The following is a 16,340-nucleotide window of genomic DNA, read 5'->3' on the forward strand; positions in this document are numbered from 1 at the left end:
TAGGCCACGCTCCCCCATCTTAATATACATCATCACTCATAAAGAAATATAAACATTTACAATATAGACCTATTGAACATTAGCTTATAACTGGTCTTTATAAGGCACAATAACAATACTTGAATTACAGAGTCTGTGTGTGTCGGAGCTGAACTACACACTGTAAAGTAAACAATATACTATCGCGGCCCGCCTGCAAGACGACGGGCAGGTAAAATAAACACCTATACAGGCGAATGTAGCCCCGCCCACCTAGTGCGCGAGTGTCTCTCCTCACTGCCCAGCGGAGTTTCTAAGTTTTACCAGTCAACACGTCTCAATGACACCCGTGGTGATCAAGCGCGCCATAGAAGACTCTCACCCACTACTAACCTGTAGAATACAGGATGGAAGCAGCAGCAGGAACGACACGGAGCATTCACTTCCTCATCCAGACTGCATCTGACAGTACGGGGTGCAACTGCTCCGGTGCCAAACGTTCCTCTTGAGAGCTGCTGTCATTCACTGATTTCTCTAATGAAACTACTTCAATTAATGTCAGAGTAATTAAATACAATATTGTTGGCCATACCACATAGAGAAGGGGGCGCCAAAAACTCTGCCTAGCAAAAAAAAAATATTTTATTTTATTTTATTTTTTGCTCTGCGCAGTTTTTGGCGCCCCCCTCTGAATGGCGCCCTAGGCAACCGCCTATGTCGCCTGTAGGAAAGACCGGCCTTGTCTGTTGGCGTCGGAGTAATACACGGATAATAACACCAATCATCTGTTTTTATGAAACATCTTCACATCCACATGTTTCCAGCTGTGGAGTCATGTACAATCAAGAACATCCAAAATTAGTTTTTCAAAAATGTCAGCTCATACAAACAGTGTTTGGATCTGGAGGAGCTCTCCATAATAACCCTGATGATGTCATCAGAGTCATCTTAGCTTGAGCTTGAGGAGGACAACAATCTATTAGGAAGCTTTTGTTATGAACTCAGGTTGCATCATGGGAAATGATGGATCCAGTCCTTATGAAGTGGATATTGCAGCCTTTGATTTTTTACTTTTCAAATCTGTTATCCAAGTTGAGCCCAAGTTGAGATATAATATTTGTCTTAATGCAAGTATTGTTTTTTATAAGTTATTTGTCATCATATCATCATAGTATGTTTCATCTACAGGTTCTCATTTATAATTGTTTTTGCTTTGCATTTTTCATATTCTATTTCAGTCTTCAGTCCATGTGAACTGAAGCAGTGACATGTCTTCACATGTCTATAGCATGTTTTTAGCAGGATGTGTTTTCAGCATGAACAGTTTTCCTGTTAAAAATGACTGTGATGAGTACTGTGGTACAAGAACCTGAAGCTTTTATCTGCAGACATTTATAGTTCTTCTAAAAAAGTCACACAAATGACACTGTCTCTCTTTCTCTGTGTCTTGCACATACACACAAACAGACACACACACGTCTCATGCTTGTGTAAATGTCACATAGTATGCATGATTATCATCCATCATGTGTTTAGTCTCCCTCCTCGAGTCCTTGACTCGCTGTCCCTGCTGTTCAGTGTTACGTTGATTTATCATTAAGTGACACCCACTGGGTTGTCCAGCATCCATAAGTAAACCAGAGATCAATTTATTAATTCACACTAAATATCCGCTCCTCCTCTTCCTCCTCCTCCCGCCCCCTGGCAAGAGGAGCCTTTATTAAGATCAGATCAGATCAGATAATCCTCTATTAGTCCACAGTGGGGAAATTTGCAACCTTACAGCAGCAAAAGAGTCAGGACTAAACATCAGTAAAGTAATAATAAGTAGCATGCAATACTTATAACGTAATGGGATATAAGATGATGTAACGCATTAGCTGTTTAATTTCAACAGAAATGATATTGCAAAGTTAAAAAGTGAAACTTGAGTTAAAGAACAGAAATTCATTGAAGGCGAATGTGATGTACTGGGAGCAGAACTTATTGTACATTCTCACTGCTGCAGGAAGGAACGACCTGTGATACCTCTCCTTCAGACACTTAAGGTGGATCAGTCTGTTGCTGAAGGAGCTGCCCAGTGCTGTGATGGTGTCCTGTAGGGGGTGGGACTGGTTGTTCATCAGAGATGACAGCTTCGGGTCAATATTTTCCTCTGTCCCACCGCCTTCCACTGTGTCAAGGGTATCCCAGGATGGAGCTGGCCCTCCTGATCAGTCTATCCAGTCTCTTCCTGTCAGCATTTTTAATTATTCTGCCTCAGCAAACATCTCCAAGAAGATGGCCGATGCCATAACAGAGTAGGGAAAGGTCTTCAGTAGCGCACCTTTTTCTCCAAAAGACCAAACTCTAGTCCAGTTTATTGTTCAGCCGACACACAGTCCTAGATCCTCACATGCTGGGGTCGGATGGTCAAGTAGTCCAGTATACAGGATGTGAGTTGGAGGTCCACTCCAGTGTGCTCCCAGTTCATCCCTCAGAAATAGATAATTGTGTGCAGTATTGGACTTAATCACACAGGTCCCGTAAACTCCAAGGTCAAGATTATTATAAAAGACCATGATGTAAAATGATAAAGATGAATTATACAGACAGTAAAAAGATCAAAAAGCTAATGTTATAGTTACACTGATTAAGCGATTAGTGTGTGCATAGTCATTTCAGTTAAAAGCATGTGAAAGTTGTGAAGTGCTGTTCGAGGTTGTTTTATTTTAACATGATTGTTTTAAACGTACGCATATGAATCAAATCACAGCTGTTCCCTCTTATTAGGCAAAACAACAGATTTTTTTTTCCACCCTGAAAAAATTCCTTGTCTGCACTTTTCATTCTGTCCAGCAACTGTGACTCAGACCTGGCTCTCAGCGCTACCTCTCACTAGGATGCTCATAAACACCATAAGCTGTAGTGCAGAATCCAAAACACACACACACACACACATGCACGCACCACACACACGCTGCCTCATCCAAGTCCTCCCTCCGTTTGACACCAAATCAGGTCCCACTCCATTGGTTCCCTTCAGTTTGCCAGTCACGGCCACTAACAGATGGATGTCACAGACGCACCGTCAACAGTAGGCGATGCTGACACTTGTGTCACAACCAGTAAACGCTGTGCACAAGGTGTTAGTGTTAGAATGTAAGTAGATGTGTTTATGTTTGATGGAGACTGCGATTTGATGCCATGTGCTCCTTTCCTACTGGAGCTCAACCTGTGAAATACCTGCTGAAACTATGATTTATACGATAACTGGGTCACGGCCCTGCTGTTGTTGAGTAATTATAAAAACAAGAGCGATATGAGTGTGTTCAAATGAGCTCGGGATCCGAGGGGCAAGAGACTGAATTTCTCCTCCTGGTCTCCAAGGCTGAGAAACTGCGAGGACTCCTGGTGCACAAGGCTCTAACAACAGATTTACCAGTCGCTGATGTGAAGGTTATTTTACCGGTGAGCTCAATTTACTCAAACTGCGCTCGGTGCGATGGGGGTCACTATTTCATATTCAAGTCATTAGTGCGAAACGTCTGGCAGTAAAAACGCTGCCAGGGGGAGTTGTAAAAGTCATCATTCTCTCTTTTAGCTTTAATGAAATTTCATTTAACTTCACCAACCATGAGGTCCAGTAATACGTATGTTACATCTCCACTATACCTTAAATGCTATGCCAATGCTTCACATTAATCACTATTATCAGGCCTCCTGTCTGCCCTACCACTTCCATCAGAACGTCCCTCCACCTCTCGGTTCGTGATAACAGAGGAGAGTGATCAAGCACTGCTGCTGTTTATAAGTCTCACCTCTTTGTGAGGATACACAACCAGCACCATAAAGACAAAAACTGAGAAAAGCCTCCTCTGACATTAAGGCCACGTCATTAGAATCAGGGTGATGCAGCGAGGGAGCAATTTGCCCAACGTGTCAGTCAGTCTTCTTCCCTCCAGGGCCCAGTTCTGTTTGATTCTGTGGGTTTCAGCACTGCTGGGCTTTCCGTGATTACGCTTCTGCCTCGGTCTCCTCATCGGCGCATCGATCCACCTGTCAAGCAGACAGGCAGAGGCCTCCTTAAATGACAATCAAAAACGTCAGTCCCCCCTGCACCATCATCACGTTTTACCATAATGGTCTCATGTGGCAGGCGGTTTCTTTTATCAGTGCTTTCACATTCATTACCTGTGAGTTGACTTTGCTGGGTCATAGCAGTGGGTCAGCACCGTCAGGCGTGTACTGTATCTGTGTCCACCATCAGAATGGCAGTAGGAGAAGGTAAAGTGCATGTAGCAGAGAGACAGATTGCTGAACTCACCTTTAGGGAAATGAGGCAGAGGAAATGAACCTTTTTTTATGAGCGTGTGGAATGATGAAGTGAAGTTGAGAGGAGGGAAGACGCGGCAGTGGGACGGCAATCCACAGCCATCAAAATTAAAATGTGTGTGGGAGAGGAATCTGTTGGCTGGGCTGCTTCGCTGACTCCACCTGAGAGAGTAGATTGCCTCCACACACACGCACGCACACACACACGCACACACACGCACACACACGCACACACACACACACACACACACACACAAACACACATAAATTCTTTTACTTCTATTTTAGGCTACATCCACCATCCACACAACCACATTTTCATTTGTATCCTCTGCTATAGATATGTCTGGCGTACACACTTCTCTGGAGTTCATAGATGTTTGGAAACAGTGATGTAGATATTAACAACTGATGTAATGTAATGTTTTAAACTTGATGAGGTAATCAATTGTTGATGAATAAATAGAAAGTCACAGAAAAAGTGGAGCCTCTGGCTCAGGGGTTAGAGTGGTTGTCCTCTAACCAGAGGGTCGGTGGATCGATCCTTCCCATAACGCATGCCGAAGTGTCCTTGGGCAAGATACCAAAAAACAAATGGCCCCTCTCATAGAAAAAAGGGCTGCACAAGGATGCAATGTTTGAATCGAAGTAAAGGGCTTTGAGTGGTCATCACGACTAGAAAAGCGTTCTATAAATACAGCAATAAAATGCAGAAACATTTACATGTCGGGAGCAGGACCAAGGGCGACAAAACGAAAAGTGCTTTTGGCTATCATGGTTCAATGAAAGGCTGCGGCGTGTTTCATAGCAGGAAAGCGAGCGGAGGGGATTAATCAAGAGAAAAGGCTCCTGTGACAAGCTGCTACCGAGTGATGAAGCACCTACTGTCAGCCATGTTTGCATATCATCGCCGGTAGCATTGTGAAGGTGGAGCTGACCTTACCGCTATCTCTTATATAGTGCGCTGGCCTCACTCCACATGACGGCAGAGTATTCACTCACACAACCATGCTTTCTCTCACACACACACGACACTTGGGAGTATTTATACATTGACAAAAAGAGAAAGTAAAAAACAAGGCCATGCAGGCCTGACCAGCTTTCTCACTGCTCTGCATAGTGCTTGTTATCTAATCCTCCATAATCATGGTTCACTTCATATTCCAGTTGATACTGGGCTGTCACACCTCATTAGGAACAATAGCGTTCCTTCATTGATGCTTCTGCACATTTAGAAGCTCTTCTCCTCTTTCTCTCCAGCTCTCTCACCACCTCTCTACGTATTTCTCGAACTCTCTCTCCTGATTTGTTTTCTGTTTTCTTGCTTCTCCTTCTATGTTCCGCCAGTTTCCTATACTCAATTCTTCACACTCACGTTCTCGGCCTTCCGTTTGGCACATAGTGTTCCTCCTCATGCTGAATACCAGCCTTCAGTGTAACTAAGCCAGATGCCAGGAATCTGCCAATATTTTCTTGTCTTGTCCGCACTTCCCTCCATGATCGAGACTAACAGAGGCACCGTCACAAGCACCTCCAGGAGCCTCCAGGTTCATGGTCGTATGCGGTGAAGGTGAAGATAGGTGGAGAGGTTGGAGATTTCCGGCGCCCGTTTACTGCACTGTTGCCCAACACGGCGTTCGTATCAGGCGAGTCGTGGGCGACGTTGTGGGAGGTAGTTGTTCGAGCTAGCATCAGGGGGCAGCTGCAGTGTTAGCAGTTTTGGTGCTATGGTAAGTGGAGTGTAGTTATTAATAGAGTTGGGCCCATCCATCTTCCTGTCTAGAAAAATGCTGGGAGGACCAAGGTGGCATGGGCTTGTGTTCAGCACTTTCATGGCCGCCCACTTTCCCCCTAGTCATCAAGCTGCTTTTGTTTGTTTGCTCACTTTTTTTAAGGTTGAAGGATTCTTTTGGCGTATTTCAGCTTGTGTTTGTGTAGGCTGCTGCTGGTGCGCGACTTTGGTGAGGTGGAAAAAAGAATGGTGGAACGTTTATCATCAGGGAGGGAGATTTGAAGAGGCTGGGTTATCTGCAGCTCACGGTGCTGGTTCAAATATAAAGTTACATATTCAATGGGCCAGGGGCCAGGGGGGTACTGGCCCCGGTTCAAATCTGATTGGCCCCTGAAGTGCCCCTGTCCTGTTTTTGTTTTTTTTATAAAATTCACTTACAATAAATATGAAAACTTGTTGAGGATTTTTATTTTCAAAATATATTCAATGATGTGTGGCTTTGCTCAAATTTATAGAGTGAACAGTAAACAAGGAATCACTTGAATCTGCACCTTACTGTGTCTTAAAGCATTGTGCATGGATGGTGGACATATAACTGGAGCCTGGTGTAAATTGTGGCCCCTTTATGGGCCCTAGTTTAGAACTCAAGCAATCCCTTAGCTCTAAAGCTTTGATTCAAAGCAACACATCAATACATTAATTTAGAAAATTGTTCAATGACATTGTGTTCTTCAAAAAAGGTAAGTAAATACAAAATCTCAACAAATTGTTAAATTAAAATGTTATTGTCTTTATAAGACCCAAAGGATCTGCAAGACTCTGGCTTGATAAAGCCCTTACTAACTCTGAACTGCTTAGACCAGGTTTATATGAGAAATAGAATATGAAATATGAAAGAGCTCAGGTGACATATTGCCCAAAAGGCCCCCCACCGCCACCTCCTAAGCACTGGAATGATGTCACCTCCCACCCCAGTGACGGGCGTGTGGTTGACAGACGAGGAGACGGGAGCATATGCTGCTGATGGTGCTGTTCCAAATGTGCAAGTAGTCCAGGGTTCGGCACCAACACCAGATGGTTCTTCTAAATCTGTAGTGGACAAGAGGGGGAAAGAGGAAAAAACAAGAGCTCCTCTTCTCTGCCACCCACCGGCTCCAGGCCAAGGGTCCAAATGTTCCATTTTGGAAATAACTACTGGCACATATGCAAATTTTAGGAAGTGGTCCCTGGTCAATAAAAAAATAAATAGATTCGGGTCCGTTCTCACACCGGCAGCTCCGGTTTTGTCGTGGAAATGACTGTGAGGTTTGACTTTTTGTTACTTAATCGTGAAGAGAACTGTGCCATTTTGAATATAATTTAGGATTTGAGCCCCAGTTACTTACTGCATTGACTTGGCAGAGAAACTGAAGATCTGGGACCATCTGTGCTGTGTCAACATTATTTGGGGAAACTCTAGGAACCAATTTTGTAGAACCGTACCTCTCTCCATAAGCAGAGCATACACAGACTTCTGCATCCATTTCCTCTGAGTCCATCCCAGCATTTACGCTTTACAAGCTACAACTTTGTTAGAGCGAAAAAACTCATCTGGCTTTTTGAGATGATGCATTCTCTGAAGGTTTTCAGCTAGTCGAGTCAATGTGGCCTGATTTAATTACAAAACGCAGGAAGTAGACTCAGAGTGACCTGTTCTCTCCCAGGCTTCTAATGAATTCCTTTGCCAGCGGGTTGGCTGCAGGCCTGTGTCTCATTCATAGATAATAAGTGTTTATTTGTCCGTGTATCTCTTAAGGACAAATGGACATTCCTAAACCTCAAGAAAATCTGAGCTTGTTTTGGTAAATTTGAAACCATACTTTAAACATACTCTTAAAAACCACAATTCTAAATGCACCCGCAGTTAAGCAGCCCAACATGTACAACATTTAATTAATAAATTAGGAGTCAAAATTATTATATTTAATGATGTTTCTCTATCAATTCTCAGCCAGCACATGTCACTGGACAGATTTATCCCACAAGGATGTATTTTGTATGTACGACACCCAAAGTCACAAACAATGATGCAGTTTAATTGAGCAACTCCATGTCTCTGTTGCTTTCCCACCCAGGTCATCTGAGTTGTGTTTTGTCATTGCTCATTACTGCTGTTCACACAAAGTGCAGTGTTGATGATTGCAGTCGGATGGAGAGAAAGAGCAGTGACAGAGTGGTTAATATTCACAGACATGAAAAGTGAGAGGTGGCTTTTTTCTGGCTGAGGAGAAAGAGGGATTGAATGCTGAAGAGGAAAAAAAGAAAACCTGTTAGTGGAGACCAGCTTGACGGCTTTGGATCTGTTGATCTGTCTCTAGCTTAACCTTCTTATTAAACGATGATATTTCTGGCTTAGCACAACAGTAAACTGACAACCTCTTCTCACCCCCAAAAAACAAATACATTGTTCACACCATGTGGGCTTGTAAGTGTGAAAAGGTCAGTGTGTCCAAAAATACCTACAATACATACCTCTGTCTAGATAGTTCAGCTGCAAGGGCTTAACATTTTGAAATGTCTATAACTGTATTCAATTTGTGGCACATTTTTTGTCTTCAGATAATTGATGACACACCATCTGGAAATAGTCCAGTTTTCACACTTTGCTGTGAGTCGCCACCTCTAGGAAGTAGTTATTGTCGGTAGGTTTGAACAGGATGAGGTGAATGTTTAATGCGTCTCGATGATACTGTTTGATTTCAGTCCCAAAGAATATCATGTTATTGTCAGGTGCACAAAAGAAGCCAGACAAAGACGTTATGAGATTTTTTTAGTGTTTATGAATTTAACATATCAAGATGGCAGATAGATTTGTACTGTAATGTCCAATACTATATATCCCAATTGATTATAGAAGTGTTAGAGCAAATGAATGACCAAGCAGCTGCCATGGAAAACCTGATGTCTATGTTCATATACATATGTTCATCAAGGAATATTTGAATGTCTTGTTTTGAAAGCAACATGCACAGTGTTCATATTCTTTTCTCATGCAGACAAAATGCTTATTTTTCATCGCTTCATAAAAGATGTTTTAATGTAGCTTTGTATTTTCTTAGTCACATCAGCTGAGATCAACAAGTAACTGTAATCTATCTGTATGTGTGTTTGTCTGTCCATCTATCCATCCATCCATCCATCCGTCCATCCATCCATCCATCCATCCATCTGTCTGTGATAGAGATAACTTACTCAGATAAACAGGGCTGTGGCCAGGTTTATGACACCTCTGGTCCTCTGGCGTCACCCCTGTAAGATGAATGTCATACCAACTTTTTCCACTAGTTCTCACAAGGACATACTATGTGTTGCATTCTCATCACCATTGTGATCAAGTAATTAAAAATCTGAATTGATTTTAGCTTCAGTTAGATTACTTCAGCATTATCATCTGTTTTAAACCAGCGTGAGCACCAGTTAGCACAGTATCAGCTGTCGTTGCAGATATAATCTGGAATGAGAGTTAGGAGCTGTTATGTAACTGCTGCACATAAACAAATGAACTATTTCAATGAACAATTTGCTTGCCTGACAACATTGTTGATGTGCTAATTAATCACTTGTAATATATATTCTCTGCTATAGCCAGAGTCAAAGCTTTAAAAAAACAAAACAAAAGCTGACTTATCTTTGAGCAGAAGTCAACGAGCTACCTATGAGATTCATATCCTGACTCCTGAGTCAGTCATTTCTTATTTTGGTTGTGTTTCCAGTCAGAGTGCTGCAGGAGTTTGCCTCCTCCCTGCTGATGTGTTGTGATCAGTGGTGCACAGGCATCTGTAATGGGGAACCTTTCAAATGTAAAATTAATTACCTGCAATCTGTCAGCATCAGGAGAACTCAGGTATTTTGTGCTTAGTTGGTACTCCCCGTTTTCCACGCTTACTTTGGCATGAAGTATTGTGTGTGTGGAAGTGTGCGGTTGTGAGTGTGTCATAGAAATGTGGATACTGCTGGAGGCAAACATGTTTCGAGGGGAGGGAAGGATGCCCCCTCTCTGGCTACTGTTTGGTCCCTCTTGTCAGGTGTAGCTGAATTTAGACGTCTTTAAGAAGAATCTGCAAGAAGATACAGCTAAAGATATAAAACATGTGTCAATCAAACAACATTTACATTTTCTCAAGCTAAATAAAAGTTCTGCTTTGCCAACATGGCAGAATAAGGGCATTGTCACACCTGCCTAGTTTGGTCCGCACCTTTGGATTTTTGAGCTCAGTATGGACCAAAATAACAGGTGCAGTAGGAGTCTCAGACCATGGTCAAACTTTAGTGGACTAACTTTAGTCCAACTAAGAGAGATAGCCTTGGTCAGGATCAAACAGAACCATGGTTTGTTTAGTTTTCAGAGTGTGTTTTCAGTTTTTGGATTGTTTGTTCTTTCTGACCAATTGTTGGAGGTTTAGACAACATTAAACAGTAGAAGAAGAAAAAGAAGCAGAAGGCTCACTGGTTTCTCGAGAAACTGAGTTGGTTGGGCTCACTGGATTGTTGGTCTGAAAAGCAAAGACATTCCTTCGGAGCTCTTGATCTAGAGTTGAGTACGGCGCTGGAAGTTGTTAATATTTAATAATATTACAGAGGCAATGAAACCAAATAAATAAACCGATTACTTTTCTCCATTCAAATGACAAGACTTCTACCAATCAATGTCACATTAGTATAGTAAAGGTAGAAACATCCCACGTAGGTGATGATGACAAAAGGGTCTGCACCCTAAATGGAACCTATCTGGATCAAATATAGACATTGTAACAAAGACATGGTTCGGACAATGGTGTCCTATGTACGTGTTGGAGGCTTCAATTGAAATGCTGCAAATTTGCTTTTGGTGCAGCAGTAGTTGAGAAAAACCTGAGCAAATATTCAAGTGCAGGTGTCAGATCACATCACATTCACATGTGGTTTACGTTTTTACATGATTACACGTCCTGACTCATGTTGAAATGAGCCTACAGAGACGATGCAGAGGCAGCTGGTGAACCTGTGACCGGTTGTGGTCAGGTACTATATACGTGTGCTCAGTATGAGCAGCAGAAGTTGTAAGGACTGGTTTTCTGTTGCTGTCTATCGGACAAATGATGAATAACTGTTTAAACAAGAAGTCCCCCTCCACCTCCACCGAGTGCTTTATCTGATGAGACCATCAGGTGCTCTGGGTCTGACAGTCCCAGTGTGCGGTGGCTCACTCACCGTGGTGGTATCGATTACTCTCCCTGATTTAATCTCCCTCCTCTGTTTCACTGTCCACCTCCACTCAATCTCAGCAGCGGTGGGAAACACTGACAGCTATATCAACCTCAATACACACCGGCAGCAAAGAGAATCTAGACAAAGAAAAGAGGTGGACAGAGAAAGGGAGAGAACAGGAGAGATAAAGATGGAAATACGAAAGGGTTTGTTGAATCTGAAAAAGGTCAGTGTGAAAATCTGCGGTGCCGTAACGAGTTTGAAAACAACCAGTTTGAGAGGTGACCTTGTCCCATGTGTGTTCTCGTCTACGAGTGACTCGAGCCAGGTGGTTCTGTCAGGCTGTCAGGGCCGAGTGGGTCAGAGAAACAACATTTGATACAGTCCTCCTGCTTTAATAAGACTCATTAATATACTGCATGTGTCACCAGCAGTGTCTGCCTGCCTCCCCCCTAGGCTGGGCTAGTTTTAGCATGACGTGAAGTAAGGACACACACACAGAAATTTGACTGAATTTGTCTTTTGAATCAAGGATGAGTCTTCACACCGCCTGTGAACTCATGTCACTAACTCATTGGTGTATATATGTGTGTGTGTGTGTGTGATGAATTGACTTGTGTAGTGCATTACGCCTGTTAAAGATGGTGTATGGTATCAATGCTGGGTGGATTATAACTCAGGTTTATTGCCGTGTTGACTCGTTTTAATATCCTCAGTTGATAGATCTGATGTGGTTCAGGATGCTCCCTTACAAATGCACCATGAACAAATGATGTGCTACCAGCTGTTGTGCTTTAAGGGCAGGTTTTACTGCGAAATTCTACTGTTTTCCCATTTAAGCTTAGACAGACATTCAATGATACTTAAAACCTGTATAGATTTTAAGAACACTTGTGGTTCGATCAACCTTTTTCTTTTTAGCTCAATAACTTGATGATGAGCCTTGAAAATCTCCATCGAGATATATTAAAAAGGTATTTGAGTTTGTTTTATTAGTTTGTTTGTGGCCATGATAGTTTCACTCCTTTGGCATTATAGATGCGGAGTTTCCAAACTCTAAATTTTAGTTCAAGAGTAGTGTGTGCACCAGACAGATCTATAGCAGATGATGCAAACCAAAATGTGGTTGTGTGGATGGTGGATGTAGCCTAAAATAGAAGTACAAGAATTTGTGTGTTTGTGTGAAGAACTTTGAGTGGTTGATCAAACAAGGCAAGTGCTACATAAATGCAGTCCATCTACCACTTATCTTCTACCATTAAATGTCTCGGAACATCTAATCAGTATGTCAGCATTTCATCAGCATGTCACTGTCAGTATTTTGTATAAGAGCAGAGTGTACTCGGATTACAGATATTTAAACTATTTGAAATAACTCATAACACCCACACTTACTTTGGCTTCAGAGTATTCACATCAGCTGCATTAAATAAATGAACTAATACATACGTAAAATATACGAACAAGTCCTGGCAAGTAGTGAGGAATACAGGGCAGCACGATAACCGGCACCCACAGAGTCTCACTGGGACCCCGGTGGAGGCCATTCTACACCATCTGGAGCGCTCACACTTGTGCCACCCCAGCCAAAGCCAAGAAGATGATTGCTATCAGCAGGATTACACCGTTATTAGATTAGCTTTACATTGTTGATAGGACTGTGGCGTCTGTCCATGTCAGTCTTCAACAAACGCTTCTGAGAAACCAGTGGGATGATGGAGCGATCCACTCAATAGCTGCTAGAACATTTCCCTCATTGGGATATAAATGTGTTACTGCAGGAGAAAATCATAAGGAGAATCTTTTACGATGCTGGTGTCCTCAGTTACACACTGTGGTTTTGTCACAACCTGGTTATGGGATCCATTTGAACCCAACAGTCCTCCGTAAACCACGCTTAAAAACGTTTGTTTGGCTTAATCCTTGGATTATAACAACCTTAAACACTGTGTGTGTGTGTGTGTGTGTGTGGTCTCTTCCAGTGACTGAGCAGGAGCAAATATGTCAGATGAGGATATGACACATAAAAATAAATAGTCTCTCCCATGGGGCAGTTTTAACACAAAACAGCACAAAAGGGGCACAAAACAGCCCATTTCATTAGGGTATCAATTGGGACAAAGGGATGGATCAACGATTTTTTTTTACTCTCTTAAAAAAAAAGTATATATATATATTTATATATATATATATGCGCTAAAATTTCAGAGACAGAAGTTATCTCCATCCCAAAGTGAGAAAGTCATGTGGTTTAATGGGCTTAAACTGGTTTCAAAAATCAATTCAAATATCCAAATTCTTCTGTGACGAGTGCAGCATAATCAGTTTTGTAGCCACAGTGAGAATAGAGCCATTTTGCCACCATTGCAGCTCGTTTCTAGCACCATGCCAAAGAATGGAGACGTGATCAGAGGAGGGAAAGGCTCTGCCAACGTCTGTCTCCTCCATGCCAGTGCATGGGGAGCAGGGAAAGGTATTTGACCGAGCCAACTTTCCACTCCAGCTGGAGAGCCGGTGAGAGGCATTGTTTCTGTCCGCTCCTCCTTTCAGCACTAGTAGTAGTTTGTCTGAGACACTCAATCGCCCACTATTTCAAAATTGCATTGAGCCATCTTGCCAAGAGCTTAAATGGCCCCAAATGCTGGAGTCCATCACACTGCCTGGAAAGATGAGGCATCTGTCCTCCTGGTCTTTGAAGCATTCACCTACTATTTGCTCATAAATATGGGGCATCGTTCCTTAGTAACTAACAGGAAAATATTGTTACCATTAAACAACCCTCGGATTTATACATAGATGTGAATCAATTTAGGCCTTTTGTTCATGTGTCAGTCTTTCTCTGGTGGCCGCTGATCATGCTGAACATGAAAGCAGCCTCCTCTACAGTGACTCCCTTCATTGCCATGTTAAAAGGAGGCCATCAGTATTCTGCTCACACCCACAGCTGATGGTCAAGTTCACAGAGCTTCACTGTCCTCGTCTCCGTCAATGCTGCCTCTGACCACACTGACCCAATAGTGCCTTTCAGGGGTGTCAACTACCGCCCTCTGTTGGCCATGTCAGGGAGTTCAAACAGCTAAATCCAAATCATCCAAACCCTGCTCGGAACTCTACTCAGCGATAAATATATTACATTACATTACATGTCATTTAGCTGACACTTTTATCCAAAGCAACTTACATTGTTTTTTAGAACACTCATCATTTTATTAGGGGCCATCTAGGGGTTCAGTATCTTGCCATGAACACTTAGGCATGGGATAGAGTGGGATTCGAACCGGCAACCTTCTTGTTGCAGAGCACCCACTCTATCCCCTAGGCCGCAGCTCTGTAACTCTGTAACTCTTAGTTTATAAGGTTTAGTGCTACTTTGTTCAGAGGTAATACAATGATCTCAGAAAGGGCATTAAATTGGAAACCAAGAGATAATCCTATCCCACACATGGACATTTGCTATAAAAAATAATGACATATATATATATATATGCAGAGAAATTGTAAATGTTTGTATTATATGTAAAGTTATGTTGAAAAAACAATATAAATTAAAAGCAATCTGTCCGTCTTCATTGTGTTCTTCTTAGGTCCAACTGGCTGAAGCCCTGCTGCGGTCGTCGCGTGGCCCTGTGGCAGGTCTGTCTGCTCAGCGCTGGCTTCAACTGTGTCCTGGTGGCCTGTGTCATCCTGGTGGTGCTGTTCCTGTCCCTGGAGCTGCTCATAGACACCAAACTCCTACAATGTAAATAGTCTGCATTCTTGTAACCTTTATTTCCTTATGTGTTTGCTGAGCATGCTCGTCTCTCTCCTTGAATACACGGTGTGATGCTCGTAGAACACCTGGGAGGCGTCCAGTGCAGCACAGCAGCAGCTCAGCAGCTCCAGAGCTGTGGGGAGTAACCCTTTGTTGTGTCCTTGAACATTAAATACTGTTTTTACTAATTCCACTGGTTCTGTCTCTTCCACTTCAGCTTATACCGTGCTACTCAGTTTCTCATGACACATTTCAGATGCATAACGAAACATTTCCATTCAATGAGTTGCAATTATCCAATATTTCCAAAAAGTAAACAATGAGTCAACAAAGAGGCACAGAATACTAAACTTCAGTGCAACTTTTTGTACCTACACCGATAATGGTTTATGTATAATTTCATCTATTTGGATTTATCCCGTGACCCTTTTGGAGATTTGAAACCACGAGACAAATGTAACTAAATTAATCTAAAATAGATGGATAATTTTTAAATTGACCAACTATAATTTACACATTATTGTTGCATCAGTGTCAGCAATAATCAAATCCTATCTAATATGGCCAGGAGCCCTTTTACTTTGATTGCAGTACGTTTACATGCAGAGTTTTTTTACTCTGTTTTTTAAGTGACGGACCAGATAAGCCTTGTGTGTAGGCTGTCACAGTCACGTGTGTGCATTTAGCGCCCACTCTCTCCGTCTGCTGTGTGTAGTCTGTCACAGAGAGGGTGGAGCTGGATATTAAATGGCTGGGATGGCGAGTGATGGAGAGAGGTGATAATGAACCAAGTCTCTCGTCCGTGGCGGCTGGCACGTGTCCCCATCGATTACTGGCCGAAGTCCAGTTCTGATGATACCTGAGTCTCACTGTGGGGACTCTGCTGTAATCCAGTGATTTGTCCTCTGCCAGGTTCTCAAGACAAATAGAGGAGTAGGCAGTCGTGTGGGAGTGAGCGACAGAGGGCGCAGAAAGGTTAGGTGTCTGTAAGACCTGGGTAAATACAGGGTGACACTGTAGATTGATCGGAAAGAAGAGCTGTGAGGGTGGTTATACTGGTGAGAGTTCAAAGTTATATTCACATTGGAGCAAGATTTTATTTCTCCTCTTAAAACATTATTAGAATAATGATATTTCTCATGAATGACAGAACAAAAAATTCTTCGACCATTTGTTGTGTATTTTTCTTTAAAGTTTGGCAGGCTAACATTTTGCCCTTTTTTCCTCTTGTAACAGTTTCCAATGCTTTCCAGTTTGCCAGCATTATCCACTGGATCAGCCTTATCATCCTGTCACTCTTCTTTTCAGAGGTAAGATGAGTCTATCAGGCTCCATTGA

The 16,340-nt window shown here is 42.4% G+C and overlaps 1 protein-coding gene across 2 annotated transcripts in view; it reads left to right on the forward strand.

Annotated features, from left to right (window-relative positions):
- The window catches only part of LOC133953903 (transmembrane protein 266-like), a 41,060-nt gene that overhangs the window by 11,621 nt on the left and 13,099 nt on the right, over positions 1-16,340 (forward strand). For both annotated transcript variants that reach the window (XM_062388065.1, XM_062388074.1), the window contains 2 exons: positions 14,836-14,990; positions 16,239-16,312. In XM_062388065.1, coding sequence (XP_062244049.1) covers positions 14,836-14,990; positions 16,239-16,312 — 229 coding nt within the window. The remainder of the gene's footprint in view (positions 1-14,835; positions 14,991-16,238; positions 16,313-16,340) is intronic.

Source organism: Platichthys flesus, chromosome 1, assembly GCF_949316205.1.
Source record: "Platichthys flesus chromosome 1, fPlaFle2.1, whole genome shotgun sequence".
Taxonomy (NCBI): Eukaryota; Metazoa; Chordata; class Actinopteri; order Pleuronectiformes; family Pleuronectidae; genus Platichthys; species Platichthys flesus.